At 41.0% G+C, this 24,342-nt stretch overlaps 1 protein-coding gene across 5 annotated transcripts in view; it reads left to right on the top strand.

Moving 5' to 3' along the window:
- The window catches only part of ntrk3b (neurotrophic tyrosine kinase, receptor, type 3b), a 236,105-nt gene that overhangs the window by 36,810 nt on the left and 174,953 nt on the right, over positions 1-24,342 (top strand). For 4 of the 5 annotated variants that reach the window (XM_026174777.1, XM_026174796.1, XM_026174786.1 and 1 more), the window contains 2 exons: positions 2,655-2,729; positions 17,208-17,279. In XM_026174777.1, the coding sequence (XP_026030562.1) occupies positions 2,655-2,729; positions 17,208-17,279 (147 nt within the window). Of the gene's footprint in view, positions 1-2,654; positions 2,730-16,249; positions 16,829-17,207; positions 17,280-24,342 lie in introns of those variants that run through there. The other variant, XM_026174805.1, reaches the window with a different exon arrangement.

Genomic DNA, 24,342 nt, shown 5'->3' with positions numbered 1-24,342 from the left:
GCACCCTGACCAAGGAGAGGTAGCAATTCAACCAGTGGCAACTAACCCGACCCCAGCCCCAATCGACATTTATGGAAATTACGGAAGATCAAATGCTTAACATTCCTAACGTCACATCAGCGTCTTTATAAGATGTCCAGATCACGCTATAATATCATTTAGTTAAAAAAAAAATACTTGCACTGAATATTTTTTGGAAGACCCCCACCAAATATCACAGGAGAGCACATTATTTGTACTTACCTCCCTCCAAACCTGCTCTCTGATCCTGTCTCTGGGGTAACACAGCAGTACTGCGACCATGCAAAGCCTTGCGAGGGGAATCCATCTCTGCTGCTTGCAGGTCACATTAATGAGTCAGCTCTCTGCCTTTAGAATCAGCTGCCCCCAGTTCAGCGCTAATCTGAACATCAACAGCGTGACTCTGCCGGCATGAAGCACTTACAGCTGCCACACGTTTTCAGCAGTGCTGTCACATTTACACTCAGTGGTCAGCTTTCAGTGCCTCGACAGCTATATTATGAATGTCTACATGATAGTATCTATGAATAAGTGACGATGTATAATATCAGTATGCCTACATAACACATCAATACCGACTGTGTCTGTTAGCACCCTCTACTGCACTCTAATGCTGTCAGACTATTAATGTTGTCTCCTTTCTTTATATAGTGCTGTTTGGTTTCCCGTTTACATTGTTTTAAATGTAATGAATTTATGCTTTCAAGACAGATTGAAAGCCAGCTGTAGACACATGTTCTGGCCAGATGCTGGAAAAGAATAATTAATTAGCCCTGCAATTATGTGGATATTAACCATTGTTCTCTTCTTCCTTCAGTAATTCCGGCACATTCACAGAGGAGCTCCAATGACTTTTTAGCATTTATCTGATCAGTATAACATAATTATCTGTGTGGATAAAAGAGGAGAATGAAAGACAGCATTTGATGAGTTTGTAAAAAAATGTATCCATGTTTGTGTTAGTTTACTGATACTAGTTAGCCTGCTAGCTATTATTGCTAGTAGGATATCAAAGAGAAGCGGATAGATTGATCAATGATCACTCCCATTGAGGGACTGGACTATAGAAAATGTATATTAATTCAATATTAATTCCATAGAACCCAGTTGTGTAAGAACAAATTCTGATAACTGAAAACGTTATTATGCAAGTTTGAGTAAAAAATAAATAATTTTTACAATTTTACAGTTGCTCTTCCAGTGATGGATGATTAGCACAGCTGTGTCTCATGATTAATGCTACAGTTTAGCAGTAATTATTATTTCATTTTATTAGTGGTTATTGGACAATTTAAGTACCATCTTATTATTACCACATTACGGAGTGAATTAGACCTAACCATGTGTCAAGTATATGTATTTTTCTGGCTGTACAATGTGGATCAGAACAGCAGGAGCCTAGTGTGACAACATGTAGATATGACAGAGTGAACTTATCCATTTAACCAGTTTGCATTAATATCTGAAATTTCCTATCTCCTCTTTGATATTCCTTGCCTCATTCTGTATTAACATCAGAATGATACATATTCTGTCTGTAATATAAACGCTCATTTACTGTAAAAATATCACACAACAATGTCACTCGTGATCTCATTGCCTACTGCTCCCATCTGGCAGCCAAAAAAAAAAAGCTGGCAACCCAGTTAGCCATCAATAAAGTCATGCACAGCAGGGTACCAGCAGTGCTAGTTGCATTTGGCAGGTCTGTATCCTCCCCGCCACAAAAATCAGGTGGTGCACCCCGGAGCACAGGGCTCAAATAAACAGAATGTCTTAGATGCTGCTTCATAATTGTACACCAGATGCACAAGACCCACAAGATATACTGAAGCTCAGGTTTTGCCAAAAAACAATTGCAGGAATGTTATTTTCCTGCTGTTGTCATAAAATACAAGCTGCTATGTGATCACACAACTCTTGGGCTTAGACTGCATGATTGTGTTGTGCTTCAATGTTAATGGATTTGTGTTTTTTAACACAACTCCATGTGTCTGAACTGTATATGGACGTAGGTCAAGCCAGTTGTCATATTTTCACCACTTCTTTAGCTTAAATGTCAAATTTCAAATCTGTGACATTAACCAAAGTTCCCATGAGCTTCCAATCTTATTTTCTTTACTCTGACACAAAGCAATAAAACCTTTGCCATGTCCTCTCCTTCATCTCCTCATTTCCCCCAGCTCAATTGAAACCCTAACAAACAAATCATTTATAAATGCAGTTTTTTTTTTTCCTGAAGCTAATTTAAAGCCACCAGCTTCTCCTTTTATCCCACCACATAGACATCCCCTGGGACTGTGATAGTATTAGCAGAAGTAAAGTCATCTGCTGTGTTTATTTGCTGTGTCCCCCTCACACTTCCCCTCGCAGAGATTAAGGTTCAGAAGCTGCCTCCTGGCAATTAAATCTATCAGAGGGCAGCAGAGAGCACTCTGTCAGAACTGTTCCAATAATTGCAGTTTAAATGAATATGGATTCAGAAAACTTTTGACAATACACAGCTTGTTAATTTGCAACTTGCGAGTATAAAAAAAAGAGTTTTCTTCTGTCATGTGTCCTGGTTTGTTTTTCTTTTCTTCTAGGATGAACCGGAATATCTCATTTACAATTCTCTTTCTCACTGTTTACAGACATATAGAGAACTGGACAGGATTGCAGACTCTGAGAGACGTCGATATGGAGCTCTACACTGGACTACAGAAGCTGTGAGTGTTGATGCTGTTATCTGTGGTGGTGGTTGTGACAGTGGGGTGAGAGACACTTCAATGTATTTTAGTCCTGCTGTGTTGCAGATCTGGAAAAGCACAGTAGAAACTGTACCACTGTTAATCCCTGTTTTCCATCAGGTTGCCCGCCTGCTACTGCAGAGAGGCCGCGGTTTCCTCCTAGCGATCAGTGCAGTAATTCACCTCAGATCCCAAGTTGCAGCATCTGGATTAAATGTCACATACTTCTTTGGGGGCAGAGTGTTAGAGAGAAGCATGAGTGAGGGGTGTCTTCCGTATCCTAACACTAGCTGATGCTTAAACAAGCTTTTAATTCTTGACAGTCACACGCTGGTGGAACATCCCCTTCGCTTTGCTTAGCCACTGATCAAATAATGCTAAAAAGCAGCAGGGAAAATTGAATTAGGAGTCCCTGCTGTAGCATTGTGGGGTTTTTTTATTCTCATCTCTTCACATATTAAAGCAATGTTACGCTCTTTTCCTGCTTTGCAACCATGCACTATGAGGCCACATCCTTTAATTTCTCTCACCTCTTCCACTCCCCAGCCTCCTATTCCTCTTCATTTTTCCCCCCACTCTACAGAGAATCACATTCTCCTTTGCCCTCCAAAGTCAGAGCTGGCCTCTCCCCTGATCCCCTTGATCCCTTATCAGGGAGGCCAAGTGCAATATCTCCACGGCTAAATTAGCATTTTTCTCATTACCACTGCTTCTCTCCTGCTGCCTTGTCTAGGGACACTGGCTCCTCCCCACCTGGAGTTGAGTCTTCACAGGGAAAGCTGTCGCGATGCTGCCTTAAGGGGCTGTTAATGGTGTGCGGGATAAGAAGGGAAAAAGTCACTATGGCATACCTTCCATCATCTTATTTTGCATGTGACCTCATCATCACCATCTTTATTTGAATAAAATGAAAAAAAAAACTTCTCTGTCTAAAGCACAGGAAGCTGCTTGAATTCCTCAGCACGGTTATATTCAATATATATACATTTATATTCTTACATTTACTTACCTATAAATAAACTAAAAGTAGACTACAGACTAGATTAAAATAACTGAAATGAGTTTTGTTGTAGCACAGTGAACACTGTAGTTTCGTGTAATTGACTGGATTCATTTACTTTATAAGGCTTTTGACATTCATTATTCAATAATTTCTGAAACAGGAGGAACTGTAGCTTTTAGCAAGTACTTCTCGTATATGGAGCTAATTTCCTGCCAAAACAAACAAAACATTTTATAGATGCCTGACTATTCACTAACAAACCCAAAGTGGTCTTCAAAATGAAAGCAGCATTAACAAATGAGTGCTATTCATTTTGCACGTACTGTACAAAATGTCCCTATCGAACCAATGCACACCATATTTCAAAGAAACCACACTTCAGAAACAAGCTTATCTTACAGGTACGACAAATATCATACAAAGGAAAAACAAGTATTGTGGATTTTAACGTAATCTTTCTGCTGTCTTATGTTGAGGATTTGTTCGAAACAATTCACTCTCCACAGCAGCAGCTATGTTTTTAAGTGTTATTAAATGTTGTGAGGGCAGAATATTATCCAAATAATGTAATTTTATATTTAGTGCAGCTGAGTGGGTGAACTTTTTTGAAAGGCTGACGTCAAAATACTTTATAGAAGCCTTCTGCCAACTTTTCATTTTGTTAACCAGCCTCGTGAGCTCACCTGCGTTATTTTTCTGCCCACATATGCAAATCTGTTGTTGGCTGCTTTTTAATCTCCAGTCCACCTCACCTCAGACTATCTCAGTTGAGCTCCTATGCTTCATGGTGGGAAGGACCTGATGGTTTTGACCTAAAAGTCTTAAATTTGGACTCGTAGCACATCATTATATACCAGCTAGCCCAACTTCAGTAACCCTACAAACGGCACTGCTGTTTAGTTTTCTGTCTTCATTTATGCTGGAAGTGATAACAGAGCTGTACGTTTTAATTTGTTTCCAAAACCCCGCAGTCAGGACATGCTATATTGTATTTAGATAGAAGCTAGCGAGCTAACTCCCTGCTAACTTCTAACTCCGTTAAATGTCATAAATTCGGTTTTCATGGATGCCTGGATGTTAAACTCAATTGTTACACCTGGTAGAGCAGAACGCTGATCATTTTATTAAAGATGAAAGACTTTAGACAGTTTTTCAACTCTCAGTAATGCCATAGTGATCGTTTGATATATCGACCTGCAGCGGAGTTTAGACCCAGACACGGCTAGTGACGTCAGACTTAACAACCGGATAGTAAACGTTTGACCTCTGTTATTGTCAACAAAGGTTATGTTACAAAGTATTGAGTTGTATTTTTGTTATTGACCAAATACCGGTACTCATTTTCCACCCTGATTTACGAATAAATTCTTTACAAATCCTACCATGTGGATTCATGGATTTTTTTTTTTCACATTCTGTCTCTCACAGTTGAAGTGTACCTCTGGTGCAAATTACTGACCTCTGTCATCATTTTAGGTGGGGGAGCTTGCACAATCGGTGGCTGACTAAATACTTTTTTGCCCCACTGTATATTGACATTACATAATAATAGTCTGTTTGCTTTCACTAAGTTCAGGTGTTGGATGTAATATGGATTAGTAAAGTGTCTGAATGCAGTTATTGGCTGTATGCCGACACATTGTCAGTGTAACCCAGATCATTGTTTGAGTATGGGATTTCTGATTATTTGTGGTCACTGAACGCACCACTGTGCCGTGCGCATAGCCACTCTCTAGTCCAGCTACAGAGTTTTTCCTTCCGTTCGTCCGATGAGGCGCATGCTGCTCTCGTGCCCTCTACGAGCTGGAAATTCGGGAACAGTAGACATTTGAGTTGCTGTAAATAGTTTTAAAAACCTTTATATGTGAAGCTAATGATTTAATATGTTGTTAGGAAAAAGTCTTGTAGCGGTTACAAACGTGAAGCGGAGCTGAGTCCGACAGCATTCGCCATTACACGAACTCCTCTGGTGAGTTAGCGTGCAGCTCATGTTCGTATGAAATGTTTTGTGCCTTATTATACTGCAGCGAGGTATCAAATCTACCGCTGTCATGTTGTTAAGAAAGAGGCTAAATATTGCATAACGTGTGTTATTGGCTGACTGTTAGCAAGCTAGCCGTTAAGTGAGCCTAGCTAATGTCCTGAAATGGCGGCCGACACGAGGTCAGTTACAGTGTTATTATGTTATGCCTAAGAGAACAGCATTAATAAGCATTGTTAACTGCATTTATGTTCTGTTATATTTTTATTTTGACAAACCTGTATTATTATAATGGTAAGTCTGTTAAATAAGCCGTTAGTGACATGGACACTGAGTCAGTGGTACTGAGACTTATGAACATTTCAGTTAATTCTTCTGCACACTTGTGTGTAGGCTGGTTTGTTTGCCCTTTTGGTGCCCTGGATCCTACTGGATGAACTGCCTTGTGGAAGTCCTCATCTGATGACTCTGCCGAACCGTCCTGGCAAATAGATGGTCGTTGCTGCTTGCTGGATGCTATTATTGGATGCTACACCGTTCCAACAGAGCGGTAGGAACAATTCAAAGGGCCCCAACGATGCGCTTTATTTTTCCCTGAGCTCAGGTGATTTTCTTTTGGCCAAAGGACCTTAAAGGATACATATTTGTTTATTTATTTGTTTTATTTTTCTTATGACACTGAGTGGAAAGACACTACAAAAAAAGGGGTTTATTATTTAAAATTGTGTCAAATAAATGTGTTTATGCTAAGTAAGTGTGGTGTCCATTGTGTGCTGGAAGCCTTATTGTTCCTGTGGTGGAGCAGCTACTACCAATCTCCTTTACGAAACTAGCTTCTGACAGGATACAGGTATTTGGGATACATTTGATTTCTTGTAACCTATTTTTAGAGAAACTGTGATTCTGGGTTAAACATCGGGGTGAAATTGATGACACTGACACCTAGTGAACTGCCCAAGGTCAACAGTCCTGATTTCCACGCATTAAAGGTTTGGCGTAAGTACAGATTGCGTTACAAGTGGCGAGCCAGCCAGGAGATTGGTGAAAAGTAGCACCTTGACTTTCCAGCTCACAACACCTACCTCTTTTCCTTGACCCTATTGTGTTGGACATGGATCTTTGCAGACGTTTTGATGTAGATGGCCAGTGCTCACTTTTTGTGACTGGCGTTGAAGGGATTTACACAGATGATGACATTGCTAGTGTTTTTTCAGTAAATGGTAAAGTTTCTCGGATAGTTCGAATTCCAGATGAATCAAACCAGCCAGAGGGTAGAGTCCTGATACAATATTTGTCCGATCAAGCCATTTCCAAGATCAACCCCCAGATCTTAGGCGACTTGCCGAGCCCCAAGGATCCTGCTATCGGTTGGTCTGTCAAAACCATTCGAGATGTTGCTCAGGAAGAGGTAGGCAAGGAGTTAGCTCGTAGATATTTAGAAGAACTGAAGGCTGTTGGAGATAGTGGTAAAGCAGGTTTCTTGAGTGTTATTCAGAGTGAGGTCAAAGAAGTTCGACATAACTCTGAGATTCCTGACACACAGCCACACACAGCTCAGGATGGTGACACATCCCTCCATGACATTGTAGCTAGTGATCATGATGAACCTAATCACTACACACAGACCCACAATGCACCTGATAGTGCTGTGGTGAACCCTGTTAATATCGACCGCAGTCTCCTTAACCCACCTCAGATTCAAAAAGTTGTCGTTGAGCACGTTATCAGAAATGACTCAACAGCCCCGTGGTCTACACAAACCAGACTGCGCACCTTTTCTGGCCGTGCTCCTAGGCCCAATGGTGAGGTAGACTATGAAACATGGCGCACACAAGTGGACCTTCTTGTCAGTGATTGCTCTCTTAGTGATGTGCAAAAGGTTAGGAAAATACTTGAAAGTTTGCTAAGTCCAGCAGCCGATGTTGTTAAGTTGCTTGGTGTGAGTTCACCACCCAGGGCTTATGTTAGGCAGCTCGATTCCGCTTTCAGTGTTGTAGAGGACGGAGAAGAGTTATTTGCAACCTTTCTCAGCTCCAACCAGAATAGCGGAGAAAAGCCCTCAGCATATTTGAACAGACTCCATAGCCTCCTTACTCGAGCTATTTCTAGAGGGGGAGTCTCTGTCGAAAGTTTGAGCGAACACCTACTCAGACAGTTTATTAGAGGCTGCTGGGACCAGAGTCTCATTATAGCTCTCCAACTAGAAAACAAAAAGAACAGTCCACCAACATTCCCAGATCTACTCCTTATGTTGAGGACCGAGGAAGGTCGTAGATCTGCAAAGCTAGACAGGATGAAAAAACATCTGGGTGCTACAAAAGCAGCTGTACATGCCCACTCCATTTTTGATGTACCCTCCTATGATGATGAGCCCGTTCCAACACAGACTGCAAAGCAGAGCGAAGCATCTAAGCTTGAGAGGAGAATGGATGAGCTTTCAAAGCAGGTAGAGAAACTGAGTCAAAGGTCCAAGAATTCTCCTTTTGACAGTGAGCTTAGTGCAGCGTTAAAACAGAGGCAAGAAGAAACTGTTAAACTTGAAAGCAAAATAGATGAGTTGTCTAAACAACTCAGAGAGCTCACTCAGAACCAAAAATGTCCTAAAGAGAATAATAGTGGCAAAGACTTCCTTACGGCAAGAAATAGCAGTGCCAGGAGACCAGTTAAGGTTCCCTCTATGCCAAAAGCATGGTTCTGCTTTAGATGTGGTGAAGATAACCACATTGCCGCTCGATGCCCAAATGAACCCAACCAGGCACTAGTCCGCCAGAAGAATGCTGAGTTAAAGGAAAAGCAAGGAAGGTTCCAAGCCCAACAGGTTACTGAGCCTTTTGCTTTAAACTTGTAGCGGCTCCTGCTGTGGGACGTCCAGGAGCTGAGACCAGCATTAGTCCCGCCTCAAGTGACCAAAGAATTGGTGTTCAGAGCAAAATAAAGACCCAGACAACGGTTCAAGATTTCAGTTCCCAATCCCGCTTGCCACCCGGTCTGATAGGTCCTCGTTGTTCAGCTTCTGTTTTGGTTGAGGGTGTGCAATGCAACTCTATCATGGATAGTGGTTCACAAGTCACTACAATCTCCGAATCATTTCACAAGGATAAGCTGGCACATCTCCCCATTCAGCCCATTCAAGCATTGCTTGAGATTGAGGGTGCAGGTGGACAGCACGTTCCCTACCTTGGTTATGTTGAGACCCACATCACTTTTCCTCACAACATTACAGGCAAAGAGGAAGAGTTGGTTGTTTTGGCTCTTGTTGTGCCTGAGTGCCATTTTAACAGCAGAATACCAGTTTTGATTGGTACCAATGCACTGTTAAGACTCCATGATAAGTTATCTGAACGTGACGGTCCAGATTTCCTTCACAGACTGTGTTCCAGAGATGTAGCACTGGTTCTCCAGCACTTGGCTAAACAAATGGATGATTGCCACATACACCCAGTGAGGTTGCACGGGAAAGTACCAGTCACCATCCCTGCCAACCACAAGTGCTGTTTAATGGGCGATGTTAGGCTGAGAAAGAACACTCCTAACGTAAGTTTCGTCCTTGAACCAAATGAACACGACAAGTTACCTGGTGGTTTATTTCTTGAAACTGCTTTGATAGACATCCCTTACAAAGCTAAGAGTAAGGTTCCAGTCGTCTTGCAGAACTTGAGTGGGCATAGTATTGTATTGCAACCAGGAAGTACAGTTGCCCAGGTATGTGTAGCCCAGCACATTTCACCCCTGGTGCCTGTTTCAAATGCTTCTTCTCATGACAAGTTTGATGGAGAGAAGCTTAAGTTTAATCTTGATGAGTCACCCATCTCTGAAGAATGGAAAGAGCGCATCACCACCAAGCTCAAGTCTATTTCAGAAGTGTTTGCGGTTGATGATCTGTCTTATGGTCACACCACTGTGGTAAAACACCACATTCGGCTGAACGATGACACGCCGTTTAAGGAACGGTCGAGGCCCATCCATCCAAGTGACAGAGAAGCTGTCAAGCAACACCTCAAAGAACTGCTTAATGCAGGGGTTATTAGGGAGTCAGAGAGCCCCTACGCATCTCCAATAGTAGTTGTGCGTAAAAAGGATGGTTCAATCAGGTTGTGCGTTGATTACCGCAAGGTGAACGCACGGACCATTAGGGATGCTTATGCCCTCCCAAACATTGAGGAGACCTTCACGGCCCTTAGTGGTGCCAAGTGGTTCTCGGTCATGGACCTCAAATCAGGCTATTATCAGGTTGAGATGGCCGAGGAAGATAAAGCTAAAACTGCTTTTGTCTGTCCTCTTGGGTTTTATGAGTTTAATCGCCTGCCTCAGGGCGTTACAAATGCCCCAAGTACGTTTCAACGACTGATGGAGAAGTGTGTTGGGGATTTGAACTTGAGTGAGGTACTTGTGTTTTTGGATGATCTGATTGTGTTTTCAGACACCCTGGAGGAACATGAGGTGAGACTCATGAGGGTGCTGAACCGGTTGAGGGACTTTGGGTTGAAGCTGTCCCCAGAAAAATGTCATTTCTTTAGGCCCTCGGTGAAGTACCTTGGCCATGTGGTTGATGCCCAAGGAGTTCACACAGATCCTGATAAGATCTCAGCTTTGAAAACATGGCCTCGTCCTACAAACAAGAGAGAGTTAAAATGTTTCCTAGGCTTTGCCGGTTATTACCGGAGATTCATTGATGGATACTCAAAGATCGCAAAGCCTTTAAATAGTCTCACGGCTGGTTACTACTCACCCAAAAAGAGGGGTAAAGTGTATCTTGGAGAACATTTCAGACAACCATCAAACATTAACTTACCTTTTGGAGAGGAGTGGACACCTGAATGTGAAAATGCGTTTAAGACTTTGATTGAGAGATTGACATCGGCACCTGTCCTTGCTTTTGCCAACCCACAGCTACCATATGTCCTGCACACTGATGCCAGTCGTGAAGGCTTGGGTGCAGCGCTCTACCAAGAGCAGGACGGGAAGCTGAGAGCTGTGGCTTATGCAAGCAGGGGACTTTCCAAAAGTGAGAGAAACTATCCCACTCACAAACTTGAATTTCTAGCTTTGAAGTGGGCAGTTTGTGAGAAGTTTAACAGCTACCTTTATGGCGCTAACTTCACCATTGTGACGGATAACAATCCTCTCACGTATGTACTGACATCTGCAAAGTTAGATGCTGCTGGTCATCGCTGGTTAGCTGCGCTGTCTACTTATCAGTTCACCGTTAAGTACAGGGCCGGTCATGCCAATCGCGATGCAGATGGGCTGTCCCGACGACCACAAGCGCCTCCTTTTGAAGATGAGGATTTCATCAAAGAAAGGGAGAGAGTTGATGACATGAAAAACCGTCTTCTAGAGGTGAGCAACGAGATGAGTCACGAGGTGGTATCTGCCTTATGTCAACGCCATCTTGTGGTGTCAAAGATCGAGCACTGTTCAAATCTAGGACAACCCTTGGCTGTAGAGTCTCTTGCTGTTGATCCCTCAACAGTTGCGGATGTATTTGGAGAAGACACATTACCATCTATGACAAGCTCTGACTGGTATAAAGCTCAGAGGGATGACCCGGTTGTCTCACGTGTCATCACCTTCGTTGAAAGAGCTCAAAAGCCCAGCTTCAGAGAAACAAACCTTGAAGTTCCTGATGTTAGGCTCCTTCTCAAGGAGTGGAGAAGACTCGAAATGAGAGATGGAGTATTGTACAGGAAATGGACAAATAGAGACAACACTGTATGGCAGTTAGTCCTACCTGAACAGTTCAGAGGGAAAGCGTTGCGTGGAGTGCATGATGAAGTTGGTCATCTTGGTTTTGAACGAGCACTGCATCTTGCCCGTTCCAGATTCTATTGGCCAATGATGACAAAGTCTGTAGAAGAGAAGTGCAGACAGTGTCCACGCTGTGTCAGGAGGAAAGCAGTGCCTCAGAAGGCAGCGCCTCTTGAAAATATTATAGCAACTTACCCGCTTGAACTCGTCTGTATGGACTATTTGTCAGTTGAGCCAGACAACAGAGACACCCGGAACATATTAGTTATCACTGACCATTTTACGAAGTTTGCTGTGGCAGTGCCAACTAAAGATCAGAAGTCCAGGACCATTGCAAAAGCTCTGTGGGAGAACTTCATAGTTCATTATGGGTTTCCCAGTCGTCTACTCAGTGATCAGGGTAGAGACTTTGAATCTCACACAATCAAAGAGCTATGTGCGTTGATAGGAGCAGACAAAATCCGCACTACACCTTATCATCCTCGCGGAAACCCGGTGGAAAGGTTTAACCGGACGCTTCTTGATATGTTGGGTACGTTGGAAGAGGAAGACAAATCTCACTGGAGGGACTTTGTTAAACCCTTAGTTCATGCGTATAACTGCACGAGGAACGACACAACTGGTTTCTCTCCTTATGAACTGATGTTTGGCAGACAACCCCGACTACCCATTGATTTAGTCTTAGGTATCCAACCTGAAAATGCCAACCATAAGTCTCATTCAGAGTATGTGAACAACCTTCGTCAACGTCTGGAGGAGAGCTACACTCTAGCTGCAAAAAACTCCCAGAAGATCGGAGAAAGGAATAAAGTTAGGTTTGACAAGAGGATTAGAGTGGCCGAGCTCTGTGCAGGTGACAGGGTTTTGGTTAGGAACATGAGTATCAGAGGTAAACACAAAATCTCAGACAGGTGGGAACAGAAAGTACATGTTGTGGTTAAACGAATCAATGATGGCCCTGTCTATGTTGTGGAACCCGAGTTGGGAGACGGACCGAAACGCACCTTACACAGGGATCTCCTTCTACCGTGTGGGTTCTTACCTGTGGAAGAAATGGCAGGGAGCAGATCTCATGGGCCCTCTAAAGGGAAGAAACCAAGGAACAAAGCCGAAAGAGAAGTACAATCTTCTGATAACCCTGATGGTCAGGAAGATGAGGTATACAGTGATGAGGACGAAGTGTATCCAGCTTTTGTGGTTCCAGAAATAATAACCAGAGGTCCTTTTATCCAGACTGAAAGGCAGGTTATCACACCTCAGCTGTCCACTGGGGATGTGCATTCTAGTTTGGCCCGTGCAGAGCCACAAGACGAGTCACACGCACGAGAAACACCCAGTCATGTTTCTGAACCTGAGCCTTTGTTACACTCAGAAAGCAATGAGGTGACCACATCTCCCATTCCATCTGATGAAGGTCCAGGTTGGGTTGTTATTGACATTCCTGAACAAACAGAATCTGTTGAAATGAATCAAGGAAGCAGCGACACTGCTGAGCGGAGTTTAGAGCCAGAGACAGTAGAGTTGCGGCGTTCTGGGAGAGAGAGACGCCAACCTCGTAAACTAACTTATGATGAGTTAGGTGAGCCTTTAATTTTGGCTCTCAGTTCCTTTTTGTCAGAGTTTCGCAATTGTATTCTCTCAGAGCACTTTCCTTCACACACCTGTTAAGTCAAGTGTGCATGCAGAGACTCATGCACTTTAGAGGGGGAGAGTGTAACCCAGATCATTGTTTGAGTATGGGATTTCTGATTATTTGTGGTCACTGAACGCACCACTGTGCCGTGCGCATAGCCACTCTCTAGTCCAGCTACAGAGTTTTTCCTTCCGTTCGTCCGATGAGGCGCATGCTGCTCTCGTGCCCTCTACGAGCTGGAAATTCGGGAACAGTAGACATTTGAGTTGCTGTAAATAGTTTTAAAAACCTTTATATGTGAAGCTAATGATTTAATATGTTGTTAGGAAAAAGTCTTGTAGCGGTTACAAACGTGAAGCGGAGCTGAGTCCGACAGCATTCGCCATTACACGAACTCCTCTGGTGAGTTAGCGTGCAGCTCATGTTCGTATGAAATGTTTTGTGCCTTATTATACTGCAGCGAGGTATCAAATCTACCGCTGTCATGTTGTTAAGAAAGAGGCTAAATATTGCATAACGTGTGTTATTGGCTGACTGTTAGCAAGCTAGCCGTTAAGTGAGCCTAGCTAATGTCCTGAAATGGCGGCCGACACGAGGTCAGTTACAGTGTTATTATGTTATGCCTAAGAGAACAGCATTAATAAGCATTGTTAACTGCATTTATGTTCTGTTATATTTTTATTTTGACAAACCTGTATTATTATAATGGTAAGTCTGTTAAATAAGCCGTTAGTGACATGGACACTGAGTCAGTGGTACTGAGACTTATGAACATTTCAGTTAATTCTTCTGCACACTTGTGTGTAGGCTGGTTTGTTTGCCCTTTTGGTGCCCTGGATCCTACTGGATGAACTGCCTTGTGGAAGTCCTCATCTGATGACTCTGCCGAACCGTCCTGGCAAATAGATGGTCGTTGCTGCTTGCTGGATGCTATTATTGGATGCTACACCGTTCCAACAGAGCGGTAGGAACAATTCAAAGGGCCCCAACGATGCGCTTTATTTTTCCCTGAGCTCAGGTGATTTTCTTTTGGCCAAAGGACCTTAAAGGATACATATTTGTTTATTTATTTGTTTTATTTTTCTTATGACACTGAGTGGAAAGACACTACAAAAAAAGGGGTTTATTATTTAAAATTGTGTCAAATAAATGTGTTTATGCTAAGTAAGTGTGGTGTCCATTGTGTGCTGGAAGCCTTATTGTTCCTGTGGTGGAGCAGCTACTACCAATCTCCTTTACGAAACTAGCTTCTGACAGGATACAGGTATTTGGGATACATTTGATTTCTTGTAACCTATTTTTAGAGAAACTGTGATTCTGGGTTAAACATCGGGGTGAAATTGATGACACTGACACCTAGTGAACTGCCCAAGGTCAACAGTCCTGATTTCCACGCATTAAAGGTTTGGCGTAAGTACAGATTGCGTTACATCAGCACACCATAAACTGAAGAAACTTCACCATTTAACTTTTAACAAGACTCGCTTTATATTGAAAATCATTTCAGGTGATGAGTTAATGATGCTGGTTAAGATGCTGTCAATAGAATCTGAAAAGAATCAGGAAGAATCTGAAAAATAAACCATGCTTTACTTTGTTTGCACTTTTTCATTATTTAGCTACCATAGTGTTAGCCTCAGTATAATCCGGATTATTCTGCAATGTAGCAAATATGATAAAAACAGCACTGGTGTAATGTTTACTGCATTTACCAGACTCTGCAAATGCAGTTGTTACTTTGCATCTTCCACAGGCATCTACACCTTACAGTAGATTTCTTGCTGCCTCATCAATGTCACAAAGGAAGCGTTGTTGACAGTTACATGTTCAAGATAGGTTTAATGTACCCATAATTTATACACTTCATGGAAAAAAAAGCATGCTTTTTAATTTTTTAATTCAGGTGACATCAGTCCCATTGCCACAAGTATACAAAATCCAGCACTTAGCTATGCAGTCTGCTTAAGGCTTTGTGAAAGAATGGATCATTCTAAAGAGCTTAATGAATTCAAGCGTAGTACTGTAATGCCATCATTGCACCAAGTCTGTTTGTGAAATGTCTTCCCCTATTACACAATAGGTTGTAAGTAGTAATTTTGTAAAGTGGATGCATTTAGGAAACACCTAACTAAGCCACAAAGCCACATAAAGTTACACAATGGGGTTGCTGTTTACTGAAGTGAATAGTGTGAAAAAGTAACTAACGCTGTACTTACAGACCTCCTCTGCCATAAACATCAGCAAAAAAATGTGTGTGCTGAGAACTTCATGGTATAGGTTTCTTTGGCTGAGCAGCTTCTGCTGGTGTAATGTCGAGGTGGTCCAGTACTCTTGCCCATATAGGTTAAATGTTTTGGTCAGCTCTTACTGCCTTTCATTTAGTTTGGTTTTATTTAATTAAGTGATAAAATAAAATAAAAAATATAATAAATGAAAACAAAAATGATCCTGCGGCATTATTTTTCATGTAATGAAATGTTTTAGTGTGCTGAAAGCTGAAAATTTCAAATCTAGCAAACATTAAGGTGACACACATGCTTTAGATTACACTGGTTACTTTGGATGTTTTCTTCCCATCCACATTCACTACTCAAAGGCATAGAATAAAGCACTGAACAGGTGAATGCGGCTCGTAGTAAAAAGTGCTCTGAGTGCTCAGTGAGAGTAGAAAAGTGCTATACGAGTGCCAGTCCATTTACTATATCTTTGGTGAAAGATTCGCTGGAAAATTGTGGGTTTTTCCCCTTAAAAATATGTGAAACTTTTTGTGTTCCATAATTTTCGATCATACTATCTCAAAATTCTTTTCTTCATACTTTGAGCCACAAATCACCACTTCAGTGACACACGTGCAAACCCAGCTTTCCAGTTGTATTTCTGTGTATGCAGGTTAATGGAGATATTATTAAATTAATGTTAAATGTATTTCTAGTTACATGGTGAAAATCTGCTTTTTCTGCCTTTTGATAGTGACACCCCAAAATTTACTTTGTAGAAACCTTTAGATCAAACTTTATCTCATTTACAGATTTCCATTCTGCAAGAAATATGTAATCAGTTTTAGATAATATCTTGTTTGCATATTTAAACATAGATTCTTTTCTGAATGTATTTAATACAAAACATCATTTTCACCTAAGCAATCGACTGGGGAAGTTTCCTGGTGATATCCATTAGGTAAATGTTTACCCCATTCACCTGTAATGTCTCCATTTAATTCACTGCTGTTTAAGGAGATAATTGTGTTGAGTATAAATGCCTTTGCTCCAGTCATTACTGCTGGGAGGACAAAAGCAAAAGCAGTACAGTCATCTGTGTATATGGTTGTGCTAATTTAATGGATATGAAATAGAAGTCGAAATATTGCTGTTCATTTTTTGTGAGGGAATCTATTTGTAAGGAATTCCCCTAAACTCTTTGAAGGACCCTTTTAGGTCCCAGAGCCCCTCTTTGGGAACTTGTGGGCAATGAATCACCGCATCCTCGCCAAACACCACAGAGGCATGATCAAGCTTGTAGAAGGTAATTGGCGCCAACAGCTGGATGTAATCAGCACACAGCGTTATGAGGCGCTCACTGAAGACGTCAGTGACGTCTTTGGAAAGAGACATCTGTGATCACAAGATTAGAAGTCATTACCATTGTAGCCCAGAACAGTGGTTTCCAAACTGGGACGCTGGGAATTCTTGGAGTCGTCGTGAAGAATCCACTGGGTCCGCAGCAAAATGAGTATTAGTTTAATTTGACTGTTAACACAAGGAGGGAATGCATGTTCTAACCAGAGGTTTCAGTCATTTCAAAGTAAAGACACACAAATTCACAAATCTTTCATCAAATGGCGCATCAAAGTGAATTTTCATTTGGCTGTCAGCTCTGCGGGGTGTGCCAGAATACAGATAAATGTTTAAATATGAAAAACTGGAAAAGCTAGAACCCTTCTTGTTACAGTGCACTGCAATGGTAAAACAAACATGCAAAATGACTTGAAATGGACTTCATACAGTCGCATGTGAGCATACTAGGAAAAAACAAATGTCTTTTTTCGCAGGTTTCCACACAGTCTGATCTGTATTTGATCTCTTTTCATTTCAGAACTATCATGAATTGTAACCTGAAGTCTATCCAGCCTCGAGCGTTTGCTCAGAACCCGCACCTAAGCACCATGTGAGTAAACACTCCATCTTTGAGACCATGTTTCCTGTGCCATGAAAAGATTTATTATGTTATGTGACGTTTGACAGCTTGTAGTCGGCTGTATGGCTGTAGATGACTTAGTGTTAAACAGCAGATGATGCAATTGATAGAGGTTGGCTTCAGGAAAATTGTGGCATTGCCATTACTGTCGCAACTGCTGCACATCTTAAATGAGACATCCATTATTTGCTTTGGATAATTGGATTCCTATCTGCCCCGGGTTCTTTGTGCTTCGGTAGAGCAGCATGCCGAAGACGCAGTTCCATTTAGTCTGCACTCGCCAAATGGACAATTTGTCCAGGAGGCCGAGCATCAGAGAGCTGGGCAAAGAGCAAAGTAATTTCTTTAACAAAGGCTGATGTGTCACCATATGACAGCCTGTTATTCCCCAATTTTCCAGGAGTAAACACGTTGAGGAACTCACTCACAGTATTTTACCTGAACACGCTGCCATTTGCAATTTCCAGTCATCGACTGATAGGCAGCTTGGTCTCTTTTCTACTGCAGATGACTGCTGTTAGGCTTAAATCTGTGTGTGTGGGAGAGAGAGAGAGAGACAGCAAGTAGCAGTTCATAATATGGAAACTAAAAATGCAGCATTTTTCATTTGAGAACTTAATCATACCTGTTACTGAGGCGGAAAAATACTGGTTGGACTATGCTGTCATACAAGCTGACTTTTTGGCATCTGAGTATGTGTGTGAGTTCCTGGGTGCACACACTTTTGTCTTTTTAGTGTGTAGACTGCTTTAAAAAATGTTGACATTACTGGTGTCTTTATCTAGTTAGGTGTTTGGTTGAGCTAATCGAGCCCATCAACATTTAATGAAAGTTATTTAAATCCTGCCTTCACTTTAATTTTCTTTCGAGAAGATGGATTTGCTTACACAAGACCGAAAACAAATAAATGATTGTAACCTTCTCACCTCTTCCTCCATTTCTCCCGCTAAAAATAATTGCTGTGCAGTGGTACGGGACTAAAAAAAGATAGAAGAGGTGTAGAACACATAAAAGAAGAACAGGTGAATGAATATTCATGCTTCTTTCCCTTTTATTCTCACTTATGGTGTAATATAAATAAATGAGTGTGAGGTTCAGACCCACAGTGATAATTAAGATGCAAACAATTTGAGCTAACATCAAAATCTCACCAGAGATGTGTTAATTAATGTGTGTCTTGAAAAAGCCTGTCCCAAATATATTTTGAAATTCTATTACGTTTCCAATCCAACAATCTATAAAATGTTGTTTGACAAGTTTTTTTTTTTTTTAAAAACCCAAAAAAGCAAGTGTTGATCATGTTATTTTAGCCTCCGGTACATTCCTACTGTTCCTACATGGAGGCATTTGGATTCCAACCACTGAACACCCCCACTTCAGGCAGTCCATGACAGGCCTCTATTGTGCTCTTGTTAATGCAGGTGGACAGTTGCTAGGTGACTCTGAGGATGATGATGTCAAAGAAGATTAATTATTATGCCTGTGCTTAGCCTCAGAAGACCGACCTCATTGATGTCTGTGTCAGACAGGTCTGCTCAAAGCCCAAGCCATCAGACACTCAACTGGTTGCTGCTTTGTGAGGAGAATTGAAGCTATTGTCTTCATCACATGTTCAGGCCAAAACAGGCTCAATTAGTCACAGCGAAGATATCATTAATCCCGTGCGCTACAAACGTGATGACTGTAATTAAAACCCACCCTAGTTATGTTCTCTTTTCAATCAGTATTCTTCTGCTCTGTTTTTGAAGACGTGTAGCGTCCATTATTTTGCATGTATTACAGTATGTCTTGGTGAAAACGAGCACATCAATACAAAGAGGTGGGATCGTGTTTACTTTTTTAACCATACCAAATCCAAACAAGATACACGATAGAAGTGACATGGGTTGCACTGGTTTAGTACCTTTGCTTCACAGCAAGATGGTTCTTGCTTCAAACCCGCTGGCTAGGGCTAGGGAGTTTCTATGTTCTCTCCTTGTGCCTGTGTGGGTTCTCCCTCTTCCCATAGTCCTAAGACATGCATGTTAGGTTAAGTGAGCGTGAATGTGAGCATGAATGATGCTTCTTGGTCTAAGCCTTGTGAAACCGGCGACATGTCCAGATCATACCTTACCTATCGCCCAATGATAGCTGAGATAAGCTCTAGCTTGTACAATTTAGTTGATCATGAATTGTAAAAGTGCTTCACAAAACAGATGGAAAAAACAGAAATAACAGAAATTGAAGGAATTGATAGCACACTGGATATATCTGCTGAAGTGGATCCTCCAAACATTCCCATGTGTAGCGAAGTTATAAACTAGCTTATTATGTGCATTTATAACAGATCGGCGCATCAAACACCTTCCACATTTGCTTTAACTTAGTAAGGTCTGATACCTGTGGCTGTAAAAAGAAGTCTATATGTATAATAAATCATCTTAGTACTCCCTTGATTTTTGACCTAAGTAAACACATTTTCTTATGAGTTTTTGTGTCAAACTCTAATTTAATGGTTCATTTAATAAACATGTCTTGTTTTTAACAAATGGTTACATCTAGATTAAAATCAGCAATAAAGCAGGGTACTTTAGGACAGGGCTACTTTGTAGTTGACAAGACACTGCTGTATGAGCATGCAGTGTCTTATATGAAGTGAAAAATGCTGCTGAAAACACCCCACAGCAACAGCGATCTTTATAACAGCTAGTAAAAGTATAATACAGCTTTAAACCATGCTGGTCTGAACTGTGTCCAACTCTTTCAGTAGAAATGAATTTAGCTATATTTAAAATCCTTTCCTGTGGCATTGTTTATTTTCCTAACAGCACTTGTCAAAGCATCAGTGTTGTCATCGTGAGATGACCTCTGTGGGCCCTCTATATTTTATGTGAGCCCAAAATAAACCTAATTACAATATACCATAGCCTGTGAGAGTGCTTTATTCTCATCAGTGGGATTCTGCAATTCATAGCAGAGGTCCAAGAGATTTTATCCATGAGCAACCAATGCATTCAGTAGCCCTGCAGATTACTGATGTGTCCTTGGGCAACACATGCAGTCCTTAATTTCTGCTAAGACGATTAAGACGAGCGCTTCAACTGAGCGACATGTAGGTAAATATAAACTGTGCAAGGCTCCAGAATGTGATTAACTCTCCAGTATTAAATATGTGTAACATCGACAAATATTTGTGCAGCACTTTGAATTAATGTGCTTACAAGACATAAACATGAAATCAACAAACTGTCATAACATTTACATTTTAAACATCAAGCTGATGCTGGAAAAATTTACAATTAGTGGTACAGTTTAAAAAAAAAAAAAAAAAAAAAAAAAGATTTCCAATTGAACATTGCATAAGTAAACTAAGTGTGACCCAAAAATTATACAGCATGGCGGGGTGGTGATGAGACAAAATATTTAATCAATGTATTACTGACACTTACAGTGCTTAACAAATTTAACCACCTGCCATAAAAACAAGACAGAAGAAAAATATAGAAATAAAATATAGGAAAACTATAGAAAAACTAGAAATCTATAAAAACTAAAAGTGATATTATTTATTAGGAAAGTTCAAACTTGTGAGTCAGAAATGAATCAAGCATAACAGTCAAACACTAAAACATGTTTTTTCTGTTCATCACTGTAAATAAATAACTAATATGGCATCTTAATCAAAACATAATAATGTGCTTTACTGTTTTTTTTCTTTTAAAAAAACACTATATTTGAAAAAATAGTAGATAACAATTAGGGGATAACAATAATAATTACATATCACAATATATCATATCATAATATGATTTTGATTAAAGTGCTTGGGCATATGATGGGTTAACCATTACAGAAACATAAAAAAAAAAATATTTTAGTAATTACCAGTACTGTTAATTGCAGCTGTGGCATAAACCTTACACTGAGTAGTGATCTTGCGTTTCCACTCTGTGGTCTTGAACACTACTTCGCAGGCAGAAATCGTATCTCTTCAGCTGCACTCAATTCATTTAACTCAAATTTCAAAACCCGCTCAATTCTAATTACTCCTGGAGTGCCCCAGGGATCTGCCCTGGGGCCTCTTTTATTTATCATCTATATACTTTATCTTGGTCATGTCATAGATAAATTAATTCTTACTTTCCATTGTTGTGCTGATGGTATCCAGCTCTACCTGTCTACTAAACCTACTACCACTATCACACCTGCTCTCATCTTCTCAAATAGCCTTATCGATAAAACGGTAGTTCTCCTCATTGGCATCAAATCCAACTTGTCTAAATGTAACAGTTTTTCACTCCCCATTGCCATCCTTGCTCACACCTTGGTTATGTCCAACACTGACTACTGTAACTCTCTTCTTATTGGTCTTCCTCTCCTATTGTTATTTATTTAATTCTTTCTTTGTTTGGTGAGTGAAACTTTTAAGTAAGCCTCATATTCTAGCCTCTGAGGTCAGTGAGGTCAGATTTATGATTACACCTCCCTTCATCTTAAAATAAACTATCTTCTGTTTTCCAGAAAATACAGTGGCTTGCAAAAGTATTCGGCCCCCTTGAACCTTTCCACATTTTGTCACATTACAGTCACAAACATGAATCAATTTTATTGGAATTCCACGTGAAAGACCAACACAAAGTGGTGTACAGGTGAGAAGTGGAACGAAAATCATACATGATTCCAAACATTTTTTACAAATAAATAACTGCAAAGTGGGGTGTGCGTAATTATTCAGCCCCCTTTGGTCTGAGTGCAGTCAGTTGCCCATAGACATTGCCTGATGAGTGCTAATGACTAAATAGAGTGCACCTGTGTGTAATCTAATGTCAGTACAAATGCAGCTGCTCTGTGACGGCCTCAGAGGTTGTCTAAGAGAATATTGGGAGCAACAACACCATGAAGTCCAAAGAACACACCAGACAGCTCAGGGATAAAGTTATTGAGAAATTTAAAGCAGGCTTAGGCTACAAAAAGATTTCCCAAGCCTTGAACATCCCACGGAGCACTGTTCAAGCAATCATTCAGAAATGGAAGGAGTATGGCACAACTGTAAACCTACCAAGACAAGGCCGTCCACCTAAACTCACAGGCCGAACAAGGAGAGCGCTGATCAGAAATGCAGCCAAGGGGCCCATGGTGACTCTGGACGAGCTGCAGAGATCTACAGCTCAGGTGGGGGAATCTGTCCATAGGACAACTATTAGTCGTGCATTGCACAAAGTTGGCCTTTATGGAAGAGTGACAAGAAGAAAGCCATTGTTAACAGAAAACCATAAGCAGTCCCGTTTGCAGTTTGCTACAAGCCACATGGGGAACACAGCAAACATGTGCAAGAAGGTGCTCTGGTCAGATGAGACCAAAATGGAACTTTTTGGTCTAAATGCAAAACGCTATGTGTGGCGGAAAACTAACACTGCACATCACTCTGAACACACCATCCCCACTGTCAAATATGGTGGTGGCAGCATCATGCTCTGGGGGTGCTTCTCTTCAGCAGGGACAGGGAAGCTGGTCAGAGTTGATGGGAAGATGGATGGAGCCAAATACAGGGCGATCTTGGAAGAAAACCTCTTGGAGTCTGCAAAAGACTTGAGACTGGGGCGGAGTTTCACTTTCCAGCAGGGCAACGACCCTAAACATAAAGCCAGGGCAACAATGGAATGGTTTAAAACAAAACATATCCATGTGTTAGAATGGCCCAGTCAAAGTCCAGATCTAAATCCAATCGAGAATCTGTGGCAAGATCTGAAAACTGCTGTTCACAAAGGCTGTCCATCTAATCTGACTGAGCTGGAGCTGTTTTGCAAAGAAGAATGGGCAAGGATTTCAGTCTCTAGATCTGCAAAGCTGGTAGAGACATACCCTAAAAGACTGTATGCAGCAAAAGGTGGTTCTACAAAGTATTGACTCAGGGGGTTGAATAATTACGCACACCCCACTTTGCAGTTATTTATTTGTAAAAAATGTTTGGAATCATGTATGATTTTCGTTCCACTTCTCACGTGTGCACCACTTTGTGTTGGTCTTTCACATGGAATTCCAATAAAATGGATTCATGTTTGTGGCTGTAATGTGACAAAATGTGGGAAAGTTCAAGGGGGCCGAATACTTTTGCAAACCACTGTAGTTAATATCTGATAACCTAATTCAATGATGCTGAGTTCAGAGATACCAATAAAAAATTCAGTCACATACACTTTTATTACAAAATGCAAATGACTTTTTTTTTCATTGTATTTCAGTTTCCTTAACACAATTTGCATGTTTTCAGAGGTTTCTTTTAAATGGACAGAATGACCAATCAGTAATTGCTGCCATCCCAAAGTGGATAGCATTTTAAGCTGGCTTTTGCGCTGTCAGTGAACAGCCTCCACTCATCTGCATCATAGTCACAACCTATTGCTCTCAAAAGATTTTCATAATCCCCACTATAGACAAAGTCATCATCAATTTCAAAGAATGGAATAAGATCCTTCTCACGATGCCTATAAAGAGAAAATTTAGATGCTAGAGCAAGGAGGTTTTTCCTCGCTGAGGCTAGACCCAAGCGACTCAGTTGCTTTCCTTTGGCAGATCAAAATCTCGTACTAAATCATTTAGCTCTGACAGATGAGGTACTAGAAGACAACTTTTTCAAATCTTCATCACTTTGCATCTGGAGACAAAACATCATCATACTCATCTCACTCCTCATCTAAGCCAGTAACAATGGGAGGTGGTATTTCATTTAAATGTGTTACTGGTCTCATTGCTGATGGCAGGTTAGGGTAAGTAAGAGATTATTTGGTTTTGGAATGGTATCCAGAAATATTGACTAAATAGAAGTAGCAGTCATCAAAGTGTTTCAGTGGCTCCCTTTATTCCATTGGAATATGAAACCCAAGCTTTTGAGTTCGGCTTGTCTTGGTCGACCACAAATATGCCAAGCAAAAAAAAAAGAAAAAGAAAAAAAAAAAGCTGCAAAAAAACATCTGGATCACACTTGCAAGTGCTAATAGTGAAACATGCTATGTGCAAAATAGAACAAAATAGATATTATTGTTGAAATCAGCAA

The sequence above is a fragment of the Astatotilapia calliptera genome, chromosome 1 (assembly GCF_900246225.1).
Source record: "Astatotilapia calliptera chromosome 1, fAstCal1.2, whole genome shotgun sequence".
Lineage (NCBI taxonomy): Eukaryota > Metazoa > Chordata > Actinopteri > Cichliformes > Cichlidae > Astatotilapia > Astatotilapia calliptera.
Note: the sequence above shows the minus strand (reverse complement) of the source record. Positions and strands in the feature narration are given on the sequence as shown.